General features: G+C 59.0%; 2 protein-coding genes across 2 annotated transcripts in view; one reads left to right on the top strand and one right to left on the bottom strand.

The window, feature by feature from the left end:
- Nucleotides 1-2,867, top strand: part of FADS2 (fatty acid desaturase 2) — a 38,270-nt gene extending 35,403 nt beyond the window's left edge. Inside the window, exons 10-12 of the mRNA XM_055415766.2 lie at nucleotides 285-364; nucleotides 818-943; nucleotides 1,253-2,867. Of these exons, the coding sequence (XP_055271741.2) occupies nucleotides 285-364; nucleotides 818-943; nucleotides 1,253-1,304 (258 nt within the window). The 3' untranslated portion in view covers nucleotides 1,305-2,867. The remainder of the gene's footprint in view (nucleotides 1-284; nucleotides 365-817; nucleotides 944-1,252) is intronic.
- A 2,137-nt stretch (nucleotides 2,868-5,004) lies between these two features.
- FADS3 (fatty acid desaturase 3) lies at nucleotides 5,005-23,280 on the bottom strand. Its single transcript, XM_055415765.2, has 12 exons — nucleotides 22,881-23,280; nucleotides 13,827-13,937; nucleotides 13,193-13,390; nucleotides 12,496-12,597; nucleotides 12,259-12,381; nucleotides 11,938-11,998; nucleotides 11,328-11,404; nucleotides 10,803-10,900; nucleotides 10,387-10,483; nucleotides 10,169-10,248; nucleotides 9,877-10,002; nucleotides 5,005-8,588 (listed from the first exon to the last, which is right to left on the bottom strand). The coding sequence occupies exons 1-12, from the start codon at nucleotides 23,085-23,087 to the stop codon at nucleotides 8,537-8,539; spliced, it is 1,332 nt and encodes a 443-aa protein (XP_055271740.2). The 5' UTR covers nucleotides 23,088-23,280; the 3' UTR covers nucleotides 5,005-8,536.
- Between the last annotated feature and the right edge of the window lie 2,850 nt (nucleotides 23,281-26,130).

Here is a 26,130-nt window from a genome sequence, read left to right as displayed (position 1 = left end):
GCCAGCGATGGCTGCCGGGGGAGCCCCACGGAGCCCAGGCCCACATCCCCAGGAGCGTGGCTACCCAGAAGGCCCCGCGCTGTCCTGCCCTTCCTTGGGGCTGCTGGTGTCCTTCCACTGGGAGGGCCAGGGTTGGGCAGGAGAGGGTGGCCGGGAGCTTCTGGAGGGACCAGTGGGAAATCAGGGCAGGGTGGTGAGACCCAGGGAAGGCTGGGCTTTGCCGAAAGGAGAGGGGTCCCTTTGTGCTTCTGCTCCCGGCCACTCACCCCCCTTCTCCCCAACAGCTGGCAGCCACCTGCAACGTGGAGCAGTCCTTCTTCAACGACTGGTTCAGCGGGCACCTCAACTTCCAGATCGAGCACCAGTGAGTGCAGGCGTGGGCAGGGAGGGGGTTGGGCCGGCGGCATACAGTGGAGGCAAGTTGCCACCAGTCTCACCTGGCAGAGGGCAGCAGGTGGGGGCTCCCTCTCTCTGCCTTTCCCCCAACGACTCTAGACTGTATCTCCCCTCCTCCCATCGCCCGCCAGACCCCTGGAGGCCTGGAGAGGGGTTCTTGTTCCCTGGGCCACATGATCACAGTGGCCCCCACCCCAGTGCATGGGGCCTGGCATCCTCTTGGATCCCATGAGCCTGGCAGGGCGGGCGACTGGTCCCTTTGTTGACAGGGAGCCCGAGGCCCAGCCCTTCCCCGCTGCAGGCCAGCCGCCCCACGGGCACACAGGGAGAGGTGGACAGGGTCTCCCGGGCCCGGCCAGCCTCCCTGTGGGTGGTGGAGGCGGTGGGCCGGCCCTCACGCCCGCCCCCGTGCTCTCCCCAGCCTTTTCCCCACCATGCCCCGGCACAACCTGCACAAGATCGCCCCCCTGGTGAGGTCCCTGTGCACCAAGCACGGCATTGAGTACCAGGAGAAGCCGCTGCTCCGGGCCCTGCAAGACATCATCGGGTAAGGAGGGGAGGGCACGGGTGTCGGGGACCCCCCAGGTCCCTGGCGGACAGGGAGGGGATTGGGAGGCATGTGGTTGTGGGACCGCCTGTGGTGGAGACCAGAGGGGCCCTGCTGGCACGGGTGCCCCCACCTGGCCCCTCTGTCACTAGGGATTGCCTGGCCTCTGTCTGGGTTGGTCGATGTCCCTCTCCGGGGGGCCCTGGGCTCCTGATGGAGAGCTGAGAGGAGGCCCGCAGACCCCGACTCCCTGGGACTCTCTGGCCTCTTGGGCCCTGTTGACCTGCTCCCTTTTCCTTCTCTCCCCAGGTCCCTGAGGAAGTCTGGGCAGCTGTGGCTGGACGCCTACCTCCACAAATGAAGCCGCAGTCCTCGGGGTGCCCGGGGGACGGTGGGGGAGCAGGTGGGGGTGGCGGCCGAAGGGGAGCGTGGGGTTTGGCTGTGGCGCGCGGCTCCCAGACTGGAGGCTCGGTCTTTCCTCTCTTGCTGTCTGGTTTCAGGGCGTTCACGCCTCCCTCCGACCCCCTCCCTCCTGGGTCCCGCCCTGCCTCCACCCTCTGTCCTGAAGCATCTGCCAGACCAGACGCGCAAGGCTGCGGCCTGTGAGCCTCTGCAGCCAGGCCTCCAGGCTTCACACCACCCTCTTTTCTCCCAGCTCTTGAGGTCCACAGGGCTGGGTCCCAGCTGGCAGGTGGGACGGCTCCCGAGCCTGCAGGCTGGCCCCAACGCCTCAGACAGCTGCCCATCCTCTACCCTTCTGTGGGGTGATGTGCTGAATTCCCTGGGTCTCCCTCCCACCGCCGGGTCGGTACTGGAGGCGCCCCTGCGGGCCCCGCTTTCTCTTCAGATGTCCAGGGCCCTGGCCCTGACATCAGGCTCCCTTCGCCCGTGTTACAGCCAGCTCAGGCCTCCGGGCCCAGGGAAACGTCCGGGCCCCACCGGAACCCTCTGACCCAGGGCTCGAGCAGTTCCATCCCGCTGCCTTCCAAGTCCAGAGCCTGTGACCTTGGGTCCACGGGGGCAGGGCCACAGATGAGCTCAGCAGAAGCAATGGCCAGGTCAAGGGTGAGCCGGCCTGTAGGCTCAGATGTTTGTTCTGGTTGGGAGACTCAAGATTCTGGAGCAATCAGACTGTCCCCCAGAGTGCTCGGTTACTGCCAGGCAGTGCCAGCCAGTCCCTGGCCACTTGGCTGGTGCGGACTTAGGCCCTCCAGGCTGTGAGTGAGCATTGGAGCCCAGAAGCTCTCCCCACGTTGGGGCTGCCCGCGTGGACATGCTCTTTCCCGGTCTATTACACTCTTGTGTCTTTTACTAGTTTTTAACCTTTTGCTACAGGACGCGTTCTGCCGGGGGTGGCAGCGGGACTGGGCCTTGGGATGATCCACCTGTTTCCACCCCCCAGCCCCTCTGTAGCCTCCCAGGCCCCACTGTGGGCTGAGCTGAGCTCACTCACTGAGGCCTCCGTGGCCCTGATTGTCAGGAGACAGAGGGAAGGAGTCCCAGAGAAGGGTGACCCCGAGAAGCCCGGGACTTGGTGGGGGTGGGGGTACCCAATGGGACAAGGAGGGGTTGGGACCGAAGGCCAGACAGCTGAGAGGATAGGAAAGTGAGAGGGTGGGGAACCTGGCGGCCACTGGGAGAATCCAGAGCTGCTGCATCTGGAAATTAACCCACTAACTCGTAGATAGCTGGGGGAGGGGAGGGGCAGGAGGGACCAGCTCTGACCTGAGGGTTGCCATGGCAACGAGGGACAGGCCTGCCTGAAGCCCTCCCACTGAGAACACAAAGGCGGAAAGAGCCACTGTCCCTCCCCTGAGGCAGAATGGATCCATAGGGAACTGACCTTAATTTTTATCATGTTGCTTCCCCACCTCCACACTTTTGGAAATAAATGAAGTGATTTTATTCTCGCTGCCTTGTTCGGCGCTGGCCTGATTCTCCTCCCCGTCCTGTTCGCTGATGCTGGGTAGTGTCGATAGAGTGTGGAGAAGGGGGTCCACTTGGCACTGGGAGCACTTTCCTCTGTCCATCCCCCACCCCACCCCACACCTTTGCTCTAAGAGAGCTTCATTTCCCCTTCCCTAAAGTGCACCTCAGGCCAGGAGTTTTGGGCAAATGGCTCAGATTAGTGAGCCCTCCTTCCTCTCTCTGGGGACTCTGTGGAGTGAGGCCTTCCAGAGGTCTCTGGGCGGCACAGGTCACCTTCCTGACATCCTCATTAGCCATCCGCCTCCTCCTGAGGGACCACTCTCAGGCCCCGGGTCACTCGCTTCTGCCAACCTCAACCCTACCCCTTCCCGGTCAGTGTACTGAGCCCTAGGGGCACAGTCTCAGAAGGGGCTGAGTGGAGCCCTGGAGACCAGGTGTCTTGTGGCCTCTGTGCCCAAGCAGGGGCTCATTGGGTCCCCCAAGCATGGGAAGAGTCCCAAGGAACGTGCTAGGGCAGTGAGCCTTGTAGTGGCCCCTACACTGCTCTCTGTGCCCTCCCGTCTGGGCTGGCTCAGCTTGGCAGGTCAAGCTGGGAGTGCCATGGAAGTGCCAAGAGGTTTCAGGGGAGCCAGGACCTCAGGAGCTCCCCACCTGGCCTTGCATCTGCTCCCAGCACAGTGGACCCCTGTCCTCTCTGCCGCTTCACCTGGGACCTCAGTGTAGCTAGCAGTGACACCCAGCTGATCTGGCTAGCGTGTGTGTGATTCCCCAGTGGGCACAACCTATGAGCCTTTGGCCTTGCCCTGCCCTGATACCCATTAGCGGCCTTGGAGTCTGGGAGACCTTGGGGAACATACCTTCCGTCAGCCTTAGCTGTGCCTGTCTTCCATCTCCTACCTGGGCTGGGCCCAGCACTGTGATTCTCAAGATGATACAGCAATAGACACACACACACACCCGGCCAGCTGTAAGTGCAACGTCCACCACCAGTGACAACCAGGATTCCAGCAGGGGGAGAGTGGTGGGAAGGATTCTGCTGCCACTCAGGGCATCGTGTAAATCCTGGCCCAGCTTGATGGGGGCCTGGACCTTCTGTGACTTCCCCACACTCCCAACCTTGTCCACCCTTGGGGCCAGGGACCGGGGAGACTCATTCCTGCTCTCTGCCTAACTGCCCCTCCTTCCCCATACTCTGCTGAGGCTCTTACCCCGCATGGAATCATGGGCTTCATATCCCCACCCTCTGCCAAACTCTTAGCCCCCTGGGTGGTCACAGAATCAAACCTCGATTCACAGGGGAGGAGGCTGAAGCCAGAAAGAAAGGACTGGGCAGCTGATTCCCAGCCCCTCACCCAGGCAGGGCCGCCCCACAAGGGAGGGCCATTTCCCAGAGCCTGGGCTCTTCCTGCCCCACATCGGTGTCCGACGGCTCCCCAGAGGAGCGAGGGGCTGGGTGGAGTGGGTGGAGACAAGGGAGTTAGTCCCTGCGGAGGGGATAAGAGCTCCCCATGGCAAGGTGTCTACCCTGATAAAAGTGTATCAGCTTTGCGGGTGGTGTGGGCCTGTGCTGGGCACCAGGCCCAGAGGAAGGGCTGGCAGGGCAGTCCGGGCTGGGTGTGGACCTAGAGCCCCAGCGCTGGTCACTGGCCTGGCAAGTTCCCAGGCTTCCAGTGGGACACTCAGACCCTCTTGGCCCATTGGGAGCCAAGAGGAGGCCTTTGGTGAGCCAGGCGGAGCAGGGCGGAGGTGGCAGCCACCTGGACTGGGCACGGACTGCCCCGGGAGTGACAGGCCACTGCTCATGTGATACAGAGCCTTGGGGCAATCGAAACCCAGCTGTCCCAGCTGTGCCATCCCTGGAGAGGTATGCCCCTCTGGACAGGACGCAGCTTCTCAAAAGAGCCCCCTGGTCCGATTCTGAGGTGGAAAAGATTAGCTATGGATCCAGTGGGGTACCTACACCCATCTGTGAAGGAACCAGGGCCTGGAGGGTGGAGGCAGGCCCCAGGACCAGAACTAGCCCATCATAAACAGAACAAGTAAACACCTAGCGTGCCAGGACTTAAAAGATCATGTCTCTATTGCCCTCTGCTATTAGAAATACATTTCTTTGAATTCTGAAGGCATTTGAGTCTTTTTTCCAAATTATGTTTCAAGAGCAAGTATCCAGGAGATAGATGACAGGTACCGGGGGCTTGGAAAGGGTCAAGGAGACAGGCAGCCAGATGCTCTGGAACGGAGGTGTGCGGAGGGGGAGGGGAAAGAGACCCACCACCTGCTCAGGTATGTGACCTACCGGCCACTCCCAACATTATGGGCATGGGCTGGTTCTTGTGAATTTCCATTTCCCCAATCTTCCCAGGCCATCTCATGGAAGACTCCAAATAAATAAATGCTGGCTGATTAAAGGGGCAAATGAACAAGGCTTCCCTAAAGACTTTTGCTTTTCTTCTGGGCCCAAGACTATGCAGAGCATAAAGCAGGGACATGGCTTTTCTTAGTGGCTCTACCAAGACCCTTCCCTCCTTCTTTGTACAGACCGGGCCCAGGCCCTGAGACTGCAAAAGAAACCTATAGACAGAAGGGGGAACTCGGCTAGGGAGAAGGGTGGATGACTTGGCCCCAGGGATTCTAGCATAAGGGACAGGGATAAACAAGGGCAAAGATGACCCACCAGTGAAGGATTCCAGGCAGTATGCAATGGGATGGCTAATGGAGGCCAGGGGGCTTCCCCAGTGGTCCTTTTGTTGTTCAGTCACTAAGTTGTGTCTGACTCTTGGTGACCCCCATGAACACATCAGGTTTCCCAGTCTTTCATCATCTCCAGGGGTTTGCCCAAATTCACATCCATTCAGCCGATGATGCCATCCAACCGGCTCATCCTCTGTCTCCCCTCTCCTCCTGCCTTTAATCTTTCCCAGCATCAGGGGCTTTTCCAATGAGTCGGCTCTTTGCATCAGGTGACCAAAATATTGGAGCTTCGGCATCAGTCCTTCAAATGAATATTCAGGACTGATTTCCTTCAGGATCTACTGGTTTGACCTCCTTGCAGTCCAAGGGACTCTCAAGAGTCTTCTCCAGCACCACAGTTCGAAAGCAGCATTTCTTTGGCACTCAGCTTTCTTTATGTTCCAACTCTCACATGCATACATGACTACTGGAAAAACCATAGCTTCGACTATGGACCTTTGTCAGCAAGGTGTCTATGCTGTTAAACACATCTAGGTTTGTCATAGCTTTTCTTCCAAAGAGCAAGCATCTTTTTAATTTCGTGGCTGCAGTCACTGTCCTCAGTGATTTTGGAACCCCAAATCACTTGGTCCTTTAAACAAGTTATTCCTAGGCAACTACCCATTTGCAGACGTGAGAGCGCATTGCCCTCGGCCACCACCAGGGGCAGCACGGGCAGCACGGAGCACGGCCTGCTCCACATTGGTGCAGCTATTCCAGGTGCCCCTGGGTGGAGCTGCAGGCTCAGCATTCCTGCCGGGGGCGGGGCGGGGCGGGACGCCTGCTCACCCTGAGTCTAGTGTGCTATTATTTCCCTGGTAAGGGCATCAGGGTCGCTATAGGAAAGGCACTGACTGTCTGCCCTGGGAGACTGCCATCCCAGGGCCCACGGGGCACCAGGAGTCAGCAGGTGACCACAGGAAGGGGACATCCACAAAGAGAACAAACAGCCTGGGCAGGGGCCCTGAAGGTGGGACTTACTTTCAAGGTAGGAAGTACCTTTCAAGGACAAAACAGGCTGGGAGGCAGCCACGTGTTTGTCCCAGGTGAGAGCTTGTGATGGCCCCAGGGCCATGGGTTGTACACATTTTTAAGATAAACGGTTCACCCCTCTTGCTGCAGGCTCTCAGCAAAAAGCCTTCCCCAGGTATCTCTTCTGTCACCCTAGGAGGTCACACTACCACTCCAAGAGATTGCATAACTTCCCCAAGGTCACAGCCTGGAGTCCAAGACTTTCCCTCCTGGCTGCCCACTCCAGAGAAAAGCTGGACACGGTGTGGAGTGGGTCAGGGTGAGACTGGATGGTCCAGGGAAAGACTAGACAAGAATTGCAGTACCTGCCCCCTTCCACTTCCTGTAGGAAACCCAGTCTGGGGCCCTGGGGACAAACAGTGGGGGGCAATCCTGCAGCTGGTGGGGAGACTCCAGCCCCTGGGCCAGAAAGTCCCTCGGAGAAATCCTAGCTCAGCGTTTCCATTTTTTTCTCAAGCTGCTGACACCTCTTCTAATGAAACCTTCCATTCAGCTCGGAACTGCTGAGCAGAGGGGTCCAGCAGCCCGGCTCTCCCTCCTTCCCACCTTCAGGAAGCCCCCCAAAAGTGTCCAAACACCACAGGCCCAGGCCAACCACACCCATTTTCCAGATGAGGAGCCCAAGGCTCAGTGAAGGACCACGCCGTGTTCTCAGACTCCAGGGATGGAAAGAGCCCCGTTCCAGGGTTCCTTGGGCTTCCAGGTGTCTCAGATGGTAAAGAATCTGCCTGTAATGTGGGAAACCCGGGTTCAATCCCTGGGCCAGAAAGAACCCCTGGGGAAGGGAATGGCTACCCTTTCCAGTATTCCTGCCTGGAGGGTCCCATGGACAGAGGAGCCTGGTGGGCTACAGTCCATAGGGTCACAAAGAGACAGACACAACTGAAGCGAAATTAATACACACGCACACAGGGGTCCTGCTTGAACGGTTCACTGCAGCAACTGGAAACCCACACCTGGTCCTGGGCAGGCATGGGGGCAGGGGGAGATCCCGGTCACCTCCTCTGGACCCTCACTGGTGTAATGCCAGGTATACTTCTGAGCTCAGTAGCAGGCCCCCACCAGTGGCCCTCTAAGGCCCCTCAGCCATCAGGCCAATGCAGGTGCCGGACAGGGGTGCCTCCTGTGATCTGGGGGTGCCCGCGTACATGGCCCTCGGCCCCCGTCTGCCGCCAGTCTCTCTCTCTCTCTGTCGTTTAATCGCTAAGTCTAGTCTGACTTTTTTCGCAACCCTATCCCACCAGGCTCCTCTGTCCAGGGGATTTCCCAAGCAAGAATACTGGAGTGGCTTGCCATTTCCTTCTCCACCCAGGGATTGAACCTGTGTCTCCTGCACTGGCAGGCAGATTCTTCACCACTGAGCCACCAGGGAAGCCTCCCTGTACAACTATGCAGAGGAGTAAAGTGGGGTAAGCCTGGAGGGAACTACCAAGGTTGCTGGTAACTGGGTGAACAGGAAGGGACCAGGCCTCAGGGCATCTGAGCCCAGGGCAGATGCCAGCTCCCTGACCCAGGGCGGAGGGCAACTCGGAAAGCCACCATCCACCACCACCCTCTCACCTCCCAACACCCTGATGGCCCAAGGACCTGAACTCCAGTTCCAAAATCCATGTAAATATTCTACTCCATAACATACCTGGGTTTGTTTTTATATAAAAATAACATCTTTTCCCTAAATTTTTGCTCTAGGAAAACATGTCACGCTCACTGTGTGTCTATACACCATGCCCCTAGCCCTGGTCCTAGTGGGTCTAGAGCCATGGTCGGAGGGCTGTGGAGCAGACGGGGAGGGGACCCAAGAGGACAGACAGGGCCTCCAGCCTGAGGCAGGGTGAGGTGGGGCAGGTGAGGAAGCCTGTCTGGGTGGCTTGGTGGCTGCTGGGGCCCCGGGCGCTGCAATCTTCACTGGTGGAGGTAGGCTTCCAGCCACACGTTGCCAGACTTCTTCAGGGACCTGGGTGGTGGGGGTAGGGAAGATGTGAGGGACTCAACCGCAAGATATTTACCTCTTCCCCCCATGATGATGAGTGCGAGTGGAGACAGGTGGGCAGCTGGGGCGGGGCTGGAGGCGAGAACTGGGAGAGGCAGCTACACTCTCATTAACTGGAGTGGACTCTAGACCTTGGGTGGAAGGGGAAGGGCCCAGGCCATGTCCAGCCAGGAACCAGGGTGGGTCTGTCCCTCCTCACCCGGCCCTCTGTCGCTTCCTCCTGCTGAGCCCTGCGACCCAGAGATTTATAAGGCATGGAATGTGCCCACCACCAGCCTGACATCAGGCGGGGGAACCAAAGCCATCAATAACTTGCTAGGAAAACCCTGTGCCCGGTGTTTGAAAGGGGCCAGGCCAAGTGGCAGGGGCTCCAAGGACCGGGCTGGGAAGGGTGATGAAGGAGGAATTCAAACACCAGTAGCGAAGGAAGGGCCTCAAAGTAAAGGGAACAGCCTGTGCTAAGGCACGCAGGTGGAAGAGCTCTGGCTGAGACTCTGGCCTCTGTTCCCCACTGTCAACGCTACCACCAGGGCCGAGCCTGGTCACCCCTGAACAGCTGCAGGAACCCCACTCTGCTCTTCCTGCCCCGTCAGTACGTTCCGCGGTCAGAGCATCCTTCCAAAATGCAAGTCCGGTGTGCCCCTCCTCCGCTCACTGGCTCTCCCACACCCCTCCCACACGCCTGCCTCGGGGCCTTTGCAGGGTTATTCCCCGGCCCCAGACATGCTGCCCCCAGATGTCTCTACGGCCAACCCTCTCCCTTCCTCCTCGTCTCTGCTCACACGTTGCCTTCTTACCACCCACCCTGCCACCCAACTAAAAACTGCATCTCTGCCCGGTACCCCCATTTCCTCTCCTGTACCCACCCAAAGGTTTTGTGGTTTTGCTCTGTTTTTTGTTGAAGCACTTCTCCCTTTCTCGCATTTTGCCATTTACTTATTTTCTGTAATTAACTGCTTGTTTTCTGTTTCCCCCTGCTCAGATGTCAGCTCTAGGAAGGCAGGGATGTCAGGAAGTTCTGCTCACTGATGAGGACCAGGCCTGGGCCTGTGTGTGTGAGTGGACACTGGGAAGGACAGGGGTGGGGTCACAGCCAAGGGCCGAGAGGCTGATGGGAAAGGCCCTGAATGCCAGCTCCCAGAGAAGAACCTGCGAGAACTCAAGAGAGCCAGGTGGGTGCTCAGGATGGGCCTGATGGGCCCCAGGGGTGGGCGGGGATGCCAGGGAGCCACCGTGAGTGGAGGGCCCTTACCTGATGATGTCCACCAGGGCGGTGAGGAAGGGCTTCACCTCGTAGCTGAGGCCGTGCTTGGCACACAGGGCCTTGACCAGCGGGGCCACCCTGCGGTAGTTGTGTCTTGGCATCGTGGGGAAGAGACTGCGGGGGAGACAGTGCGCTGGCACCCCCGGACCCGCTCACCACCTCTCCCAGGCCCTCCGGGAAGTCCAGGGCAGATGTCTTGGCCTCCCCCGGAGTAGATGGGACACGGGGACTCAGGCCTCACTCCCACCCCCATGGGCCCACCCCCCAGGTCTGCGCTCACTGGTGCTCGATCTGAAAGTTGAGATGGCCGCTGAACCAGTCGATGAAGAGTGAGGGCTCCACGTTGCAGGTGGCTGCCAGCTGCCAGGAGTGGGCGGGGCATGGGTAAGGGGGCTGGCACGGAGCACCAACCCCACGGCAGCCCCATCAGCGCCCCCATTCTTCCCAGATGGGGACCCCACCCCTACCCCCAGGATGGGCCCCGCCGCAGCTGCCCACCTGAGAGCTGGCCCAGTCCCGGTGCTTCTCATGGCCAATCTCCCTGGGGATATGGTTCATCTGTGTGATCCACACGAACCAGTGGCTCTCCAGGACCCTGTGAGAGGAGGTTCAAGGCACTGCCCTACATCCTGCTGACCACTCAGCTTCCCCATCTGTACTATGGGATTGCAATTCCTCCCCACTGGTGTTTCAAGCAGCTAAGTGGCATGGAGGTCACTACCAGGCTGAGCCCAGAGCAGCCCTACTCCAGAGGGTGAACACCCCAGATCGCTCCCCTGAGACCCGCCACCCCCCTGGATGCTGCCACTCAAACAGCCCAGGGAGACAGTACTGCTGTCCCCATTCTGCAGATGGAAACACTGAGGGCTGTGGCCAGGGTGCTCTGCTGCTTGTCATGCCGAACCTGGCCATACCTGACAGCCACAAAGAGGAGCAGCGCCCCAGGAATGCCATAGAAGGGGATGTAGGACAAGAGGAAGCGGGTGTAGAAGCTGGCGGCCCAGAGCAAGTCCTGTAGAGGAGGGAGGAGGAGGGTCAGGCCACGAGGCAGCCAGAGGGGGAGCTGGGGTCATCCCCATTCTTTCAGCTCGAGCACCACCCCTTCTCTGGGCCTGGGTTTCTCAGCCAGGTAAGGGGACAAGTCCTCGCCGTTCCAGCTTCATAGGGCTGACCATGGATGCTGGGCAAGTGTGTGGGATGAAGGAAGTCTTGCCCAGAAGACAAATACCTGGCAGAGGGGGCCCAGAGGGTCCCCACCCTTATCTCTCGCTGACCTGGCAACCACACATGCACACACTCACTCCCCCTGCTCTCAAGCACACGTGTTCCACATCACTACACGCACACCTGTTTGCAATGCTGGACTGGGCTGTCCCCGACACCCCACCTTCTGCCACCACAGCTGCATGCCCGGGGGAGCTGGCAGGGCCCCCGCTCACCGTCCACTGCATGCACACCAGCATGTAGGCCAGATTTTCCACTTCGAAGTTCACCAGCGTGAGCAGCGGCGGGCCGACTGCAAGGAGGGGCATGAGGGGCGCTCAGGAGCAGGGTGAGGGTGCAGAGTGTGCTGGCCAGAGGGAGGGGGTGGGGGCTCTGTTCCTCCAGGGGGGCTGGAGGCTGGTCCCACCCGGCAGGGATGCGCCTGTGTCACCCACAAGGCCTGGTCCTCACTCGGGCCCTCGGTGTCTGAGCCTTTCCAGGCTGGTCCTTGCCCCATCACCTCCCGCATGCCCCTTCTGCAGGGTGGCACCAGCCTGATATATCCCCACCCTTTAATCCTCACTTTGTGGCCCCCACAAGTGCCCCAGGGCTCGGGATGCCCTGACCGAGGGCAGGAAGGAACTCTGAAAGCTGCAGGCAGGGCTGTGACCACCTCTGACCGGAAGGCACCCCAGCAGAGGGAAGGGCTAGGGCAGAGGCTGGCCGCAGAAGGCCGCATGGGTTGCAGGCTGGGGCGACCAGAGACGTGCAGTGGACAAAGCAGGCGCCGGCGTGGCCCCCGCCCCATCTGGGACCCCACCCCCAGGAGGACAAGGGGCCACTCACTCAGGAAGAAGTACAGGTGCTGGTGGTTGTAGGGCAGGTATCTGCGCTTCTTCTTGCCGTACTGTGGGGATACAGGCAGCCTGCTGGGGGGGCGGCTCTCCAGGCCCTCCTTGCCCCAGGCAGGGCCAGGGGGCTGGCTGGGCCAAGGAGCCAAGGCAACTCTGGATTCTCCCCACTGGGAGGTGGGGAGGGGGCACCCTGGGGACAGGGGCTCAGCCTAGAACTAGATAGAGTAGGGGGCAGGGCCCCCGCGGGGCTGGGGGGCTCTGGGGCCACCAGGTTTCTGCTGCAGACCCGGCCTGAGCATGTCCCCCCACGCACCTCGACGGACGACTCCCCCAGAAGGAAAACAGGCGCCACAGTCACGTCTGGGTCCTTGTGGAAGATGTTGGGCTTGGCGTGGTGCTGGAAGTGGCGGAAGTTCCACCAATGCGCAGAAAAGCCCTGCAGGGGAGGGGGCTCTCAGGGGTGGGGCCGGGTCACGCCCACCTCCCCACGCGGCCACGCCCCCACTCGGCCCCCCCGCCCCCGCTGCCCGCCATCCACCCCAACCCTCACCTTCAGCTGCCCCATGACAAACTGCTGGGCCAAGTGGTTCCACCGGGAATTCCTGAAGATGGACGTGTGGCCCAGGTCGTGCTGCAGACACCAGCTCTGGGACTGGGGAAGACACAGGGTCCGGGGCTGTGGCAGGGAGCCGCCAGGGGTCCAGCCTGGAGCCCTGGCCAGCCAGCCCTCCCAGCTCGCAGGGCACCCCCACAGCTGGCGTTCCACTCTAGACCCTAGTGGGCCAGCTTCCTCTTTTTTAGTTTTTATTTTCTGGCCACCCGGCATGGCACGTGCGATCTTAGTTCCCCTACCAGGGATTGAACCTGCGCCCCCTGCAGTGGAAGTGCTGAGCCTTAACCACTGGACCGCCAGGGAAGCCCCGAGATTCCTCTTTTAAGAGACAAGGACAGCTGAGCTTGGGAGGTCCAGGGGCTGCAAGACTGTCATGGAGCTGCAGGCAGCAGCCTTCCAGCTCTGGACCCTGGGCTCCCCGCGGGGTACTAAGTAAAGAGCTTCCTTAGTTCACTTAAAATGAAGTTGGCCTTATGGGGCCTCTGGCTGGTCATTCTTTGTTTGCAGACAAAAAGAAATGTTTTCCTGGTTTGCTGGTCAACATCTGTTTTCAGCAAACATTTCCCAAGTGCCTGCGGGTGCCAGGCTGTGGCTGTTGGTCAGTCTAGGTGTCTGCAAGACAGTGCTGGGTCACCTGGGAAACGGCCAGGATGAGGGCGGCCAGGGTGCTGGGCACCCAGCCGGGGCCGAGCATGTAGACCATGAGCCAGGCGAGCACCTCCATAGCCAGGATGTGGCCCAGCAGGAGACCAAAGAAGGCGGGCTTGGCTTCAAACAGCTTCATGTCCTCAACCGCCTGGCGCAGGGCTCGGAAGTCCTCGATCAGCTGGGTCTGCCGGGGCGGAACCGCCGGTCAGCCGAGGAAGCGAGGGAGGTCCCCCACTCCCACCCTCCATCCCCCCCGACCCTCGTCTTCCTGGACAGCCCTCCACAGCCACTCCTCCTAGGGTCCAAGGGGTGTGGCCAAAGGGGATGGAGTGCCCAGCTTGGGGTTCCCCCACCCCCACAAAAGGTGTGGGGAGCCTGAGAAGCAGAAAACCTTAGAGCTCAATTCATCTAAATCCTCATCATAGATGGGGATGCAGGGCCCAGAGCAAGGAAGGGGGTCTGCCTGGAGTCCCCCAGGAAATGCTGGTGCAGGCGTCCCTACAGCTCTGCCAGCAACTGTCCACTCGGGAGGGCTGGCAAACCATGAAGCTGTTACCAGCAATTCCCCCATTCTTCCAGCCCCACATGAGGGGCTTAGCCTCCACTGGGGCCCTGCTCACATTCTGGGGTCCATCCTGGCTGGGTTCCTCTGGGGCCAGCTCTCCAATCAGCAGAGGCTGCAGGAACTTGCGCACAAAACTGAGGTCCTGGTGGAAGGCGTGGAAGGCATCCTGAAGGAGAGCAGAGAGTCAGGTTGGACAGACAGACAGTTGGGGCAGCACCCAGAGGCAGCAGGCAGAGACACAGCAGAAGAGCTGCTGATGGAAGGGCAGAACAGGCAGGCAGGCAGGCAGGCAGCTGGTTGTTCAGCAGTCACAATTGAACAACGGTCAGCCTTGCCCATGAGCCCTCCCTGGTCCTGCCCAGGCCGTGGGTGCCCTGCTTGTGTACCCCTTGCCTACTGGGCTCCAGCTGCTTCACCCTGCCATGGGGCCTTTCCCCAAACTTGGTTGGGTGTTTTATAATCTGGATTTCCAGGAAGTTTTCCCTGGAACACTCTGATTCCATTCATGAAAGGGTTTGACTTTTCCAAAAAAGATCGCGGGAAAGCTTTCTTGAAATCACATGCTTTTCTCCTGGGTCACAAATGTGAGATCTATCAGCTTTTACAAACATAAGCAGTGAGTAACGTGTGAGTGAGAAAATTGGCAATTGATGAAAAAAAAAAAAAAATCCACCGAAGACCACGCAGCCTGAAGATGCTCGAACAGTTAAACTTATCTAATTTGGAAAGCAGGAGGGGAAAATAAGTATTTTTTTAAAAAATATAACTTTAATAAACAACCTAACATTCCTGTTATTCTCTGTAATGGTGGCAGGGGGTGGAGGCAGGGTGCAAAACAGAAGGGGTTAAAGGAAGAGAGGGACCTCAAGCAAGATAAAGGGCCGAGGGATAAAGATAAAAAGGAGAGGAACTGGTCAGGAAGTGACCCCCACCGCTCACGCTTGGCAGCGCTGAACTGTGAGTAAACTTGAACGTCACACCTGGGACTCTGTCTTCCTGATCTAGCCCTCATGTCCTTGGCTCATTGTCGTTCACAAATGGGTTTTTATCCTTGGACTTGCAGAGGCTCTCTGAGTGAGCCAGCCCCAGCTGACCAGCAGCCTGGACAGTGGAAGCAGTGTCTGGGGCCAGTTGGGGTGGGGGTGTCCCCAGGAAGGTGACTGCTGGCTGCTATTGTCCTCTCGCTAATGAGCCTAGCAGCACCTGGTGGGTGTTCCAACAGCCAGGCAGGCCCCTTGGAGTTACTGTGTGATATCCCCCACACCATCCTGTGCTGGGTTCAGAAGAACCTCAGGTCCCTCCAGCCCCCACCTAGAGGCCACAGCTGCAAGATTCACCGGAGGGGTTTGTCTTTCCTTGTTAGCTGCTCTCCCCTCCTGGCCCAGGGCAGCCAGAGGACCTGGGGGCTCCGAGGGTGTAGCTTCTGGAATAACCTAGGTCCTTGGGAAGGCTGACTTGGGGCCCCTCCCTGGAGCTCACAGTAGGGGACAGGGCTGTATTGGTATAGATCTGTCTCCAGGGAAGAGCTCTGATTGGGGGGCAGCACCCCTGGGAGACAGGGGGTTGAGGGGAGGCTGGCCCCCCAGGAAGCTGCCATGGCCTTGGCCACCTGGGGAGTGTTGGCCGGGGAGCTAAGAGGAGGATTGCTCCTGTGCTTGGCTGACACCGCTCACCGTGACCCTGAACGAGTCTATTCTCCTGCCTGGAACTAGGCAAATCCAGGGGGCAAATCCATGGGATGAGAGTCCAGACTTTTCTGGCTCTCGAGCCAAGAGCATTAACTTTTTTTTTTCTTTTTAATTATAGTCAAACATAAAATTGACCATTTTCACCATTTCAAAGTGTACAGTTCAGTGGCATTAAATGTATTCACTTGTTGGGCAACCATCCCCACTATCCATCTCCAAAACTTCTTCATCTGCCTCGGCTGGAACTCTGTCCCCATGAAACACTAGCTCCCCATTTCTACCTCTCCCAGCCCTCATAGCTCAGTTGATAAAGAATCTGCCTGCAGTGCAGGAGACCCCAGTTCGATTCCTGGGTCGGGAAGACCTGCTGGAGAAGGGATAGGCTACCCACTCCAGTTTTCTTGGGATTCCCTTGTGGCTCAGCTGGTAAAGAATCCGCCTGCAGTGTGGGAGACCTCGGTTTGATCCCTGGGTTGGGAAGATCCCCTGGAGAAAGGAAAGGCTACCCACTTCAGTATCCTGGCCTGAAGAATTTCCATGGACTGTAAAGTCCATGGGGTTACAAAGAGTCGGAGACAACTGAGCGACTCTCACGTCACAGCCTCCGAAAACCGCAGGTACTGCTCTCTGTGAACTGACTTGAAGGAAATTCCCTGGTGGTTCAGTGGTTAGGACTTTATGCTTCCACTGCACAGCGCACAGGTTCAATCCCGGTCAGGAAACTAAAGTCCTGCAAGTCATGAAGCTCGGCCAGAAAAAAAGAAAAGAAAGAACTGACACTTAGAAGAGGAATCATATAATCTGTGTCACTGACTTGTCACTTAGCATAATGTCTTCAAGGCTCATCCATGTGTAGCATGTCAGAATTTCCTTCTGTTTTAAGCCTGAACGAGCGTTGACTCTGATTCTCATTTCCTCTAAAACCCCCCTGGTCGTACACGGAGCCCACATACAAAGAGGCACACGGCATGCTCACAAAGGGTGTAACACCCAAGGCTCACAGGTGTCACAGAAATTCAGTGCCATAAGCGTGTGCCTCTACACAAGCAGACACGACCACCAACCCACGAAGGCTCACAGCCACGCTTGGGAACAACGCGCACGGGCAGTTACTCGGACTCCCAGAGAGACACAGCCTGGCACACACACACACAGCAGACGTGTGTCCTGTGGCTATGGCCCCAGGATGTCCACCCTCCCAGCCCTCCTCTCTCCTGACCTCTGAGTCTGTTCTGGGGCCACTCCAGCACCTGGAAGACCCGAGATGCTGTGGGGCCATGCTCTTGAGCTGAGCAGCTGGGGCAGCAGGTCACCTTCCCGACTCCTTTCCCCTCGCCTGGATGTACCCAAGCCAGGCCTGGAGATGCCCTGAGGGAGAGGCCACAGCCAGGCCCACCCAAGAGACCTCCAGCCAGGTGTGTCCCTTACAGTGAGCAGGGAAGGGGTGAGCCCCCTCAGGTCCAGGTGGGAATATCCCGGAGCTCATGGACAAGTCTCCACCTGATGGGTGGGAAGGCAGCGCTGCAGTAGGTACTGGGAAAGCAGCTCAGGTTCCTGGGGCTGGGTTGAGCACTCCAGAGCCTACACTTCTTGTGGTCTGAGTATCAACACAGTAGGTCCCTGGCTTCAGACCCAAACCTCAGCAAACAGTTGTTTTTTTTTCCCCTGGACTATTTCCCATGTGACCCAGTCCTCTTTGGCCTCTGTTTAACCATTCAGGAATCTCAATGGGCAGAAGACTCAGAGAGGCTGAGCCACTTACCAAGGTCACACAGCTCCATCTGATGAAGGCTGGACCAGAACTTGGTCTGCCTGTAAAATGGTGCTAGTGGCCACTCCCCGGTCAGAGGGGAAGCGGTGGGTCTCCTAGGTGGGGACAGGGCGTCCTCATCACGAGGCTGGTCACCATCCTGAGTAACCAAGGATCTGGCTGCTCAGAGGCTGGGGTGTGGGGGTCAGAAAGGTGGTCCTGGCATTTCTGGGGCTTCACTGACCAAGTCTCAGGGCACTGCAGGAGGTCCCAGCCTTACACTGAGCATACCACCACCCCGCCCCCGGTGCATCTGGAAACATCTTCTCAGGGACACGGGTGCAAACCTTGTGACTTTCCCCCAAGGAGGTGGTAATTGAGGCCTCTCACTAGTTCTTGGAACAGACTTGGGTGAAACTTCTAGAATTAAAATGGTGTCTCTAAACATAGCCTGCAGGTGGCAGGGACAGGCCCTGTTCACAGTGGTGGCCTCGGAGCCCAGCACAGAGCAGGGGCAGGATGGCAGGTGTGAATATGTCGACAAAAGCTGACTCTCCACAGCCCACCAGACAGTGGGTCTGAACCATTTTGCCGGGGAGGGAACAGAGGCTCCGAGTGGTGGGGCCACCCGCCCCAGATTCTGCAGTGGCAGAGTGGGGATTCAAACCCAGGGATCTCCTGTGAGGTCCATGCCCTCCCAGGGCACAGCTCCCACCCAGCCCTGCCTCAGTCCCTGGAAGCCTCAGAGCAGCCCCTGCCCAGGCCCCCAGCCCCACCTGCCTTGAACTCCAGGGAGCAGCTGGTTAAGGGCAGGCGTGGGGAGACTCAGGAGGCGGCCTGCAGAGGGTAGGAGCAGAGTCATTTATGAGCCACGCCAAGCCGTGGAGCCGCAGACAAGATCACACCCCTTCTCCATCCTGTACTTTGTCGTCAGTAAATCAGGAATCACTCGTGCCCATCTCGTGGGGCTGCCGGCGGACTGAGTCAGTGCAGGTGGAGCACTGAGAAGGGGCCTGATGTCCAGTCCCTGCGGCCTCCGCTGCCCTTCACCGCGGTCCACCCAGAGGTACAGGCCCGCAGGCGGGAGGCGGGAGGGCAGAGGGTGGAGGTGCGCTCTGCTGGTCACGTTCTGGGCAGCCTGGGGCAAGGAGGCAGGACACCTTCCACCCCAAAGATAAGGTGGGGGCGGGGAGCATTTCTGATCACTTCTTCAAAGAATCTGGAATGTTCCAGATCAGGGAACGGGGTGGAGCAGCTGGGGGCTCAGGTGGCCTGGGTCTGCTCCTCTTAACCTCGGCTCAGGAGGCGCCAGTGGGTTGTGAGGATGGGGGTGGGCACACTCAGGAATTCGTCTCTCTCTCCCTCCCTCCCTTTCGAGTGGGAAGATTCGAAAGGAGAGCCGGATCTCACTCCCAGTGGCCAGATGCTCCTTCCAGCCAATGGGGAGGCACCATCAGAATCCCCATTTTATAGGTAAGGAAACTGATGCCAAAGGGCTCACAGCTCTGGACATGAGTATCCAACTCCTGCCCAAGCAGCAGAGTCTTGCTCAATGGCAGATGCTCCCAGGAAGTTGCCCCTATCCCCCCCAGCACCTCTGGTGTCCCTGGTGATGAGTGTGGTGGCCTGGGAGGGGGCGGTCTCCTCCACCCAGCACCCTTGGCCTCACAGGTGCCACTGACCCAGCCATGGCCTGAAGTGGACCCCTGGGTCCTCTCTCCACCACTGAGCTCTGGTTCTCTCCCGCTGCTGTTTCCTGAGAAACCCATGGCTGCCACTTGGGCATCCTTACAAGGAAATGCAGACGGGCTCCCAGGGTGCTTAGGCCCCTAGCATCCCCACATTCCTGCCCAGCACTGCACAATTCTGACACCTCCCCAAGACACTGCAACCCCCTTATCCCCCCACTGCCCAGCTCCGCCAGGGGCCTGGGTGGGTGGGGACATTGCAGAAAACTCCTATAGAGCCCAGAGAGGGCACGCTTCACAGGGAGTGGCCATTAGGCAGCTTTCAAGGCAGCCAGCGTGGTAGGCGGAAGCAGAGTGTGGGCCCCGAGACCAGGTCATCTGAGTCCCTGGCCAGCCCCTCTCTCTGGCCCCACTCTCACTCCAGAGCCTCAGATCTGCTCAGACCTGCCCCTACCCAACTCCCAGACACAAATCCCACCTTCCAAGCCCAAGGACAAAGGTCCTGCCCTTTGAGGGTTCTAAGAAGGTGGGCTAACACTGGGATCACCTCTGAAGTTTGTTGTCTGAATACCACCTGGAGTTAGGTCCTAATGGTTCCCGTTGGTGCCCCTGAGCCCACAGCATCATCTGCCCTCTCCCCTGGACACACCTGCACCTCAGGGCCCAGGTGAATGGCCACCTCTTCCAAGTGGCTCCCCCGGCAGGGCGTCGGGGGAGATCCCTACCATCTCTTAACCCCTCCCTCTTCTCCTGGGAGGCTCTACCTTCCCTTCCTCACTAGGGACCCTTTTAAAATGTATCAATATGTCAGATTCCCCTGTCTTCTCTGTTCTGCACTGCATTCTCCCCTTAGACTAAAACCAGAGTCCTGATTCCCCCTGCTACCTCCTGTCCTCACTGCTGGCCCTTCTCCTCACTGCTCAGCTCTGGCCACACCGATGGTCTTGCTATTCCCTGAACGCACAGAGTATGGCCCCACCTCTGAGCCTTTGCCCTAGCTGGTCCCTCCGCCAAGGAATATCCTCCTAGCAGATTTTCTTTTCTGCTGCCTCATGCAGCACGAGGAGTGAGAGTTCCCCAACCAGGGATCAAACCCGTGCCCCCTGCAGTGGAAGTGTGGAGCCTTAACCACGGGACTGTCAGGGAAGTCCCTTCCAGCAGATTTTCTGTTCACAGCTGTATCTTCAGCAGTTAGGTCAAGGTTTGGCATATAGGATATGCTTGCTGGTATCTGCTGTTGAATCTAGGGAGTTAATAGTTGAAGAACGAATGAATGAAATAAACAGCTAAGTGGCAGTGAAGCAGGTGGTTAAGAGCACGGGCTGTGGATTCAAATCTGAGACCCATCACTTAATTTCGAGTCATTTTGCCTCTCTGAGTCTCAGTTTTCTCATCTGCAAAATGGAAATAATAACAGTACCTGTCCCATAGAGGTATCATGAGGATTCAAAGAGGGATTGTCTATAAATCAAGCGCTGAATTTGGAGCCTGGCACGTAGCAGATGCTCAGCGCCCAGCCCTGGTCAACTTATGACCAGCAGTGGCTGGGCCTCGCCCCTCGCTGGCTGGCTCCACTAGTCTCAGACCGCCTATGACTCTTAGACAAACCTGGCTCAGGGCCCAGAGCACTCTCCCCAGGGTACCCGGCTTTGTATCCCAGGATGGCCACAAGCTGACTTCACGGCACAGGAACTCTGGGAATTTCCTGGCAGGAAGGCTTCTGTGGCCTGAACAGGAGAACAGCTGATGGGCAGCAGGGGCTGGTAAGAGGTGGCTGTGGGAACACAGCCCCTGCGACATGGCTACTCCACCCCCACCAGTGCTCCAGAGCAGGGGCTGGGGTGTCTGGGGGTCTGGGCTGGACCACACCGGGCCAGGGGTGATCTGAGCCCTGCTCTGCCCTGTGGGCTCACCACAGACAAAAACTGGGGTCCCCCAACCCCATAAACCCTGGTCTCCTCATAACCCCTTTGGCCTAAACAGACCAGGTATTGGTGGCAACTTAAGCCCAGTGTCTGGGGCCTCGGGAAAGCTAAGAGATGGCCTAACATCACTCCCTGTTACAGACATGAAGGAACCAAAGAGGTGGCTATGTCATGGTTGTCCACTGCATGCTACGGTCTGCAGGGCACACTCACACTTATCAGCTGGCAACACACGCTGACTGGGAACAGCTGCGTGGAAGCTGTGGGGCCGCAGAGTCACAAAGGCACAGTCCCGCCCTCAGCTGCCTCACTGTCCCTGCTGTCCCCACTTTACAGATGAGGAAACTGAGGCTCAGAGCAGTGACATGCCTGGTTCAAGGTCACTCAGAGCCTCCAGTGGCAGAGCCAGTACATGGCCCCAGGGAACAGACAGCGTGTTTTTTAATGGAAATGGGAAAACGGACCCTGTTGATGAGGAATCAGTGAGAAAGCGGTCACGTGGGGTCTCAGGGTCTAGAGCTAAATGGATGATGGGGTTCCCGCACAGGAGGATCCCCAGCACAGGCCTGGGCACCAAGCAGGAAAAAGTGATTCACAAACATTCTTCATCATCTTCCTCTCGCCAGCCTCCATCCTGTCCACTAGGTCAGAGGTTGAAAAAAGGCCAGAGCAGCCACCTCCAGGATCCTGGAGGGGTGGCCAGCGCTCAGCCCAGGGGAGCAGGGAAGAGCTTCAGCTCCTTACCAACCCACCCCCACCCCTGCCCCGATGCCCTGGCAGCAAGGCATGCATATGCAACCACACACACAAACACAGGCCTCATCCACACACGTTTAGGCCTGGAGATGGTCACACACTCACCAGCCCGCAGTCGGCTCACACTCCCCGGCCACCGTGTGGTCCCCTGGCACCATGCACAAGGGTTTCTCTACCACCTTTCTAGAGTTTCAGGAGATGTCTGATCCCTAACCTGTCAGCTTCCCGGGAAAGTGAAGAAGAGAGACTTCTTCCCTAAAAGAGTCCCGGGAAGATCGCCCAACCCAGAGAGAAGGCAGTAGGCAGGGAGAAGACGGTTCTGGCAACAGGGCCACTGACCCTGCTGGGACAGGACACAATCTCTTTTGTTATCTAAAGCCCCACCAGTTAGAGATGGATCCCCTGGAATCTTGAAGAACTTCCTGGTGCCCAGGGTGACCAATCTAGAATTTGGGATGGTCAGGGACAGAGCGCTATGGCCCCAAGTCCTATTGTTCAGCCGGGGGTGGGGGGTGGGCAGGCAGTCTGTGGGAAAAGGGGCTGGTGAGGAGTCTCACCCTGATGGCTCCTCTGCCAAATGGTCCCACTGGACAGGCCACATTCCTCCTTGACCAAAATGTCTCAACATGGCTGCAGAGGGGAAGCTGGGGTCCACAGGGGCCCGCCTGTTCCTGGGGTGACTGTGCTTTCCAAAGAGGCCCACCCAGCCTGACTGGCAAAATTCTCCCACACGCAGCTGCTAGCCCAGGAGAGGTGAGTCACTGCCCCTCAGAGCCATTCACAGCAGCTCCTGGGAAAGCCACAGACCTCTAGGCCCTGCCCAAGCTCTGCTGCCCTGCCTCCAGCCTCTGAGGGCACATCCTTGCCAGCCCCTAGGGAATCCGCCCTACCTCTGGCATCCAGCAAGCACCCATCATGAAGAGCCCTCTCTGGGGGGACCCAGAACCCAAAGGAGGAACACCAGAGCATCAGGGAGCGCCCTCACCTAGGGTCAGCGCTCTCTGCCCGGACACACCCACCTCCGAGACCCCCTTCCTCCCACAGACATCTGCTGCAGCCCAGCCCGGGTCCACCCCCAGGAGTGCGGGTCCTTATGCCGGGCTGTGGTCTTACTCCACATCGGGCCCCCGTCAGTCCCTCCCAACTCTGGGTCCCCCGTCAGGAGGTCAAAGGTCAGCGCGAGCAGGAAGGATGCTAAGCACCCACCCAGCTCCCACCCGCGGTGGAGCAGGACCCGGTGCCCAGCGACCAGGCCCCAGCCGAGCACCGGGGCTCCACCCGGCCGGCGGTGGGCGGCCTTACCGTGGCGTCCTCGGCGCCGTGGTGGCCGATGAGGCGGCTGCCCCCCGGGTGTCGCTGTGCCCAGCGGCTGATGTCGTAGACGCGACGCTCAATCACCAGCCACTTGTCGCCTGGCAGGTTGTGCCGGCGGACCTGCTCCCAGCGGAGGGTGGGCAGCGGCGCCCCCCGCTGCGCAGGTTCCCCGTCTGGCTCCCCGACGCCGCCCATGGCTGCGCGCAAAAGTCCCCGCGAGCCCGGGACCTCGCCGAGCGGAGACCCCGAGGGGAGCGAGGCCGCGATCGGAGACTTCCTCCGCCGCCACCCGCTGCTCCGCGGCCCCGCCCTGCCGCTGCGGCCGCCGTACGAGCGTGCGCCGGCCCGGCTGTCCGCGGGCAACTTTTCCCTCCCTTATAACCGCGCTGACAGCGCTCGCCTCGCCCCCTCCCCGCGCCCCGGCCCCCGCCGCCGCCGCCCCAATCCCGGCGCAGCGGCTCGGCCCCCATTGGCTGCGCCGCTTGCCGGCGGGGCCGGCGGGGAGGGCGGCGTCGGGGCGGGCGCGCCCCGCCCGCGGGGCTCCGCTGGCACCACGCCCTGGCCTGTGGGGGGCACCGGCGCAACCCCGCTCGTGCCGGCGGGGCCGGGAGGGCGGGCCGGGAGAGAGTGAAGCCGGCAGCCAGTGTCCGCCGCGCCCTCGGGGGCCCGATCCGCGCCCGGTGGGGCCCAGAACTAGAGCCTGCGGAGAATGGGCTTCCCGCTGCGCTCTCTGGAACGCTAAATTCTGAGCTCTCAGAGGTAAGGACACAACCTCGAGGTGACTGTACAGAGCTCTCGAACCAGGGGTCCCCAGCATCCTCTCAGCGAGGTCCCTCAGTCGGGGCTGTTAGTGGCCTGATCACCCCCACCCCCGGGGGACCATCTGTGGAGGTCAGTGGTCTTCTGCCTTCGGAGATTCAGAGTTGGGGGGGCCGCGGGATGGCCGCCCGGGCAGAGCAGGGGCCCCGGAGTGGGGAGTGGGGTGCTGTCATTCACCGGACATGGGTGCTCAGCTGGCTGGCTTGCTCCTTATAGTACCCGTCCCTATTTTTTACTTAAAATAAATTCCTTTTCGGAGTGTAGGTTGCTCCCCTACACTTTGTCATTTGGCAGAGACAAAAGATTTTGCTGTCGTTGTCTAGTGGCTGAGTCGTGTCCGACTGTTTTTCAATCTGCCTGTAGCCCGCCAGGCTCCTCTGTCCATGGGATTTCCCAAGCAAGAATACTGGAGTAGGATACCATGCCCTTCTCCAGGGGATCTTCCTGACCTGGGAATCGAACCGGTATCTCTTGCATGGCAGGCGGATTGTTTACCACGGAGCCACCTGGCAAGCCCCAGAGACAAAGATACCTGTTTCTAAAAGTTAAGAATTTGCACCTGACACAATTTCTCACACCGGACAGGGCATGAAATCAGGCCAAGGTTTATGCTGCAGGGCTGCTGCTGCTGCTAAGTCACTTCAGTCGTGTCCGACTCTGTGCGACCCCATAGACAGCAGCCCACCAGGCTCCACCATCCCTGGGATTCTCCAGGCAAGAACACTGGAGTTGGTTGCCATTTCCTTCTCCAATGTGTGAAAGTGAAGTCACTCAGTCGTGTCCAACTAGTAGCGACCCCATGGACTGCAGCCCACCAGGCTCCTCTGTCCATGGGGTTTTCTAGGCAAGAGGACTGGAGTGGCTTGCCATTGCCTTCTCCAATGCTGCAGGGAGGCATATATCAAAACTGAGCCCACATCAGTATCACCAGAGGGTGTGTTAAGGCACAGACTGCTGGGCTCAGCCCCCAGGAGGGCTCAGCAGGTCTGCTTTGGGGGCAGAAAATTGCATTTTAACAAGTTCTTAGGTGATGCTGATGCCAATGTCCTGGCTTGGGGAACACGCTTTGAGAACTCTAACTAGTTTTCTGATGCGCTAGCATTTTATTTTCATTTCACACTTCATAGGAAATCACTCAGTAATATTTGTGGGACCAAGTTGGCCAGGGTCCAAAGAAGGGTTTGAAGAGGCCTGAGTTCTCCTTGGTACCCGGAGCACCTGCATTCGGCTACCAGGACAACCAGTACGAGCTTGTGGAAACCACGGCTGAGGGCTGCCCGGGCTGTCTCTTCTGAGGCGTCCTGGAATCCCCTCCCTGAGTGCGTGTAGGGGTAGAGGAGCGTGGCTGGCAGCTAAGCAGCTGGAGATGACTGCTGATGCCCCTGCCCCATCATATTCACACGTGGTAACGGGATGGAAGAGACGCAGCCCTCACCCTGTCTTCAGCTGCCATCAGTGGTCAGTTACTGACCCCTGACCCTCTCCCTGGGCCCTCACCTGGCCTCAGCTCCTGTGAGGTAGCAGGGGATTGAGTGGGTTAGAACCTCCGCTTGTCCCAGCTGCGCCCAGAGAGGCGAGGAAGATGCAGGCCCATAAGGGGTCCCCTAGGAGGGAAACCTAGGGCGGGGCTCAGGTCTCGGCCACTGCCTCCAGCTGCTTCATCCCAGACTCTTTGTGACTCTGTGGACTGTAGCCCCCCAGGCTCCCCTGTCCATGGAATTCTCCAGGCAAGAAGACTGGAGTTGGTTGCCATGCCCTCCTCCAGGGGATCTTCCTGATCTAGAGATTGAACCTGCGTCTCCTGTGTCTCTTGCTTTGCAGGAGGACTCTTTACCACTGAACCATCGGGGAAGCCGATTGCTCTAAAGCCGGAACTGTGCCTTCTCTCCGGAGCTCCACCAACAGCTTTCATTTTTCTGCGGGCCTCCAGACCTTCTGTGGCCTCTTTGGGCTTCAAACCAGGGAATCTGGCAACTTTCCTAGAGTCGGAGGCCCTGGGGAATCTTGGGATTCCATTGTCTCCAAACCCCCATCAGGGCAGCGAGGCCTCAGGCTACTTGGAAAGAGAGAGGTACCACTTGACATTCCTGAGCTGCCATGGGGCTCCTGTCAAGGCTTTGGGTTGAGGCAGGGGGAGGTGAAGTATACCAAAGGCAAAGGAGGGTCTGACTGGCTGGGGCACTTTTTTTTTGGGGGGGTTGTCACATGAGCCACTGCTGGGCTTCTCCACAAGCTGCTTCACAGCCTGTTGGACACACTGAAGTCTCCATCCCCCTGCAGAGCCACCGGTCACTGTCCTGGAGCCAAGTGATGCTTGTGTAGGCCAGTGGGGCTCAAGCAAGTCACAGAGGGGCAGCGGTGGCCCAGTCGCGCAAATTTCTGAGAAAAGCTGTGGGCCTCCCAGAAAGACCAGTCACAA

This window comes from Moschus berezovskii, chromosome 25 (assembly GCF_049115385.1).
Source record: "Moschus berezovskii isolate FMDL1 chromosome 25, NW_MosBer_1.0, whole genome shotgun sequence".
NCBI lineage: Eukaryota > Metazoa > Chordata > Mammalia > Artiodactyla > Moschidae > Moschus > Moschus berezovskii.
Note: the sequence above shows the minus strand (reverse complement) of the source record. Positions and strands in the feature narration are given on the sequence as shown.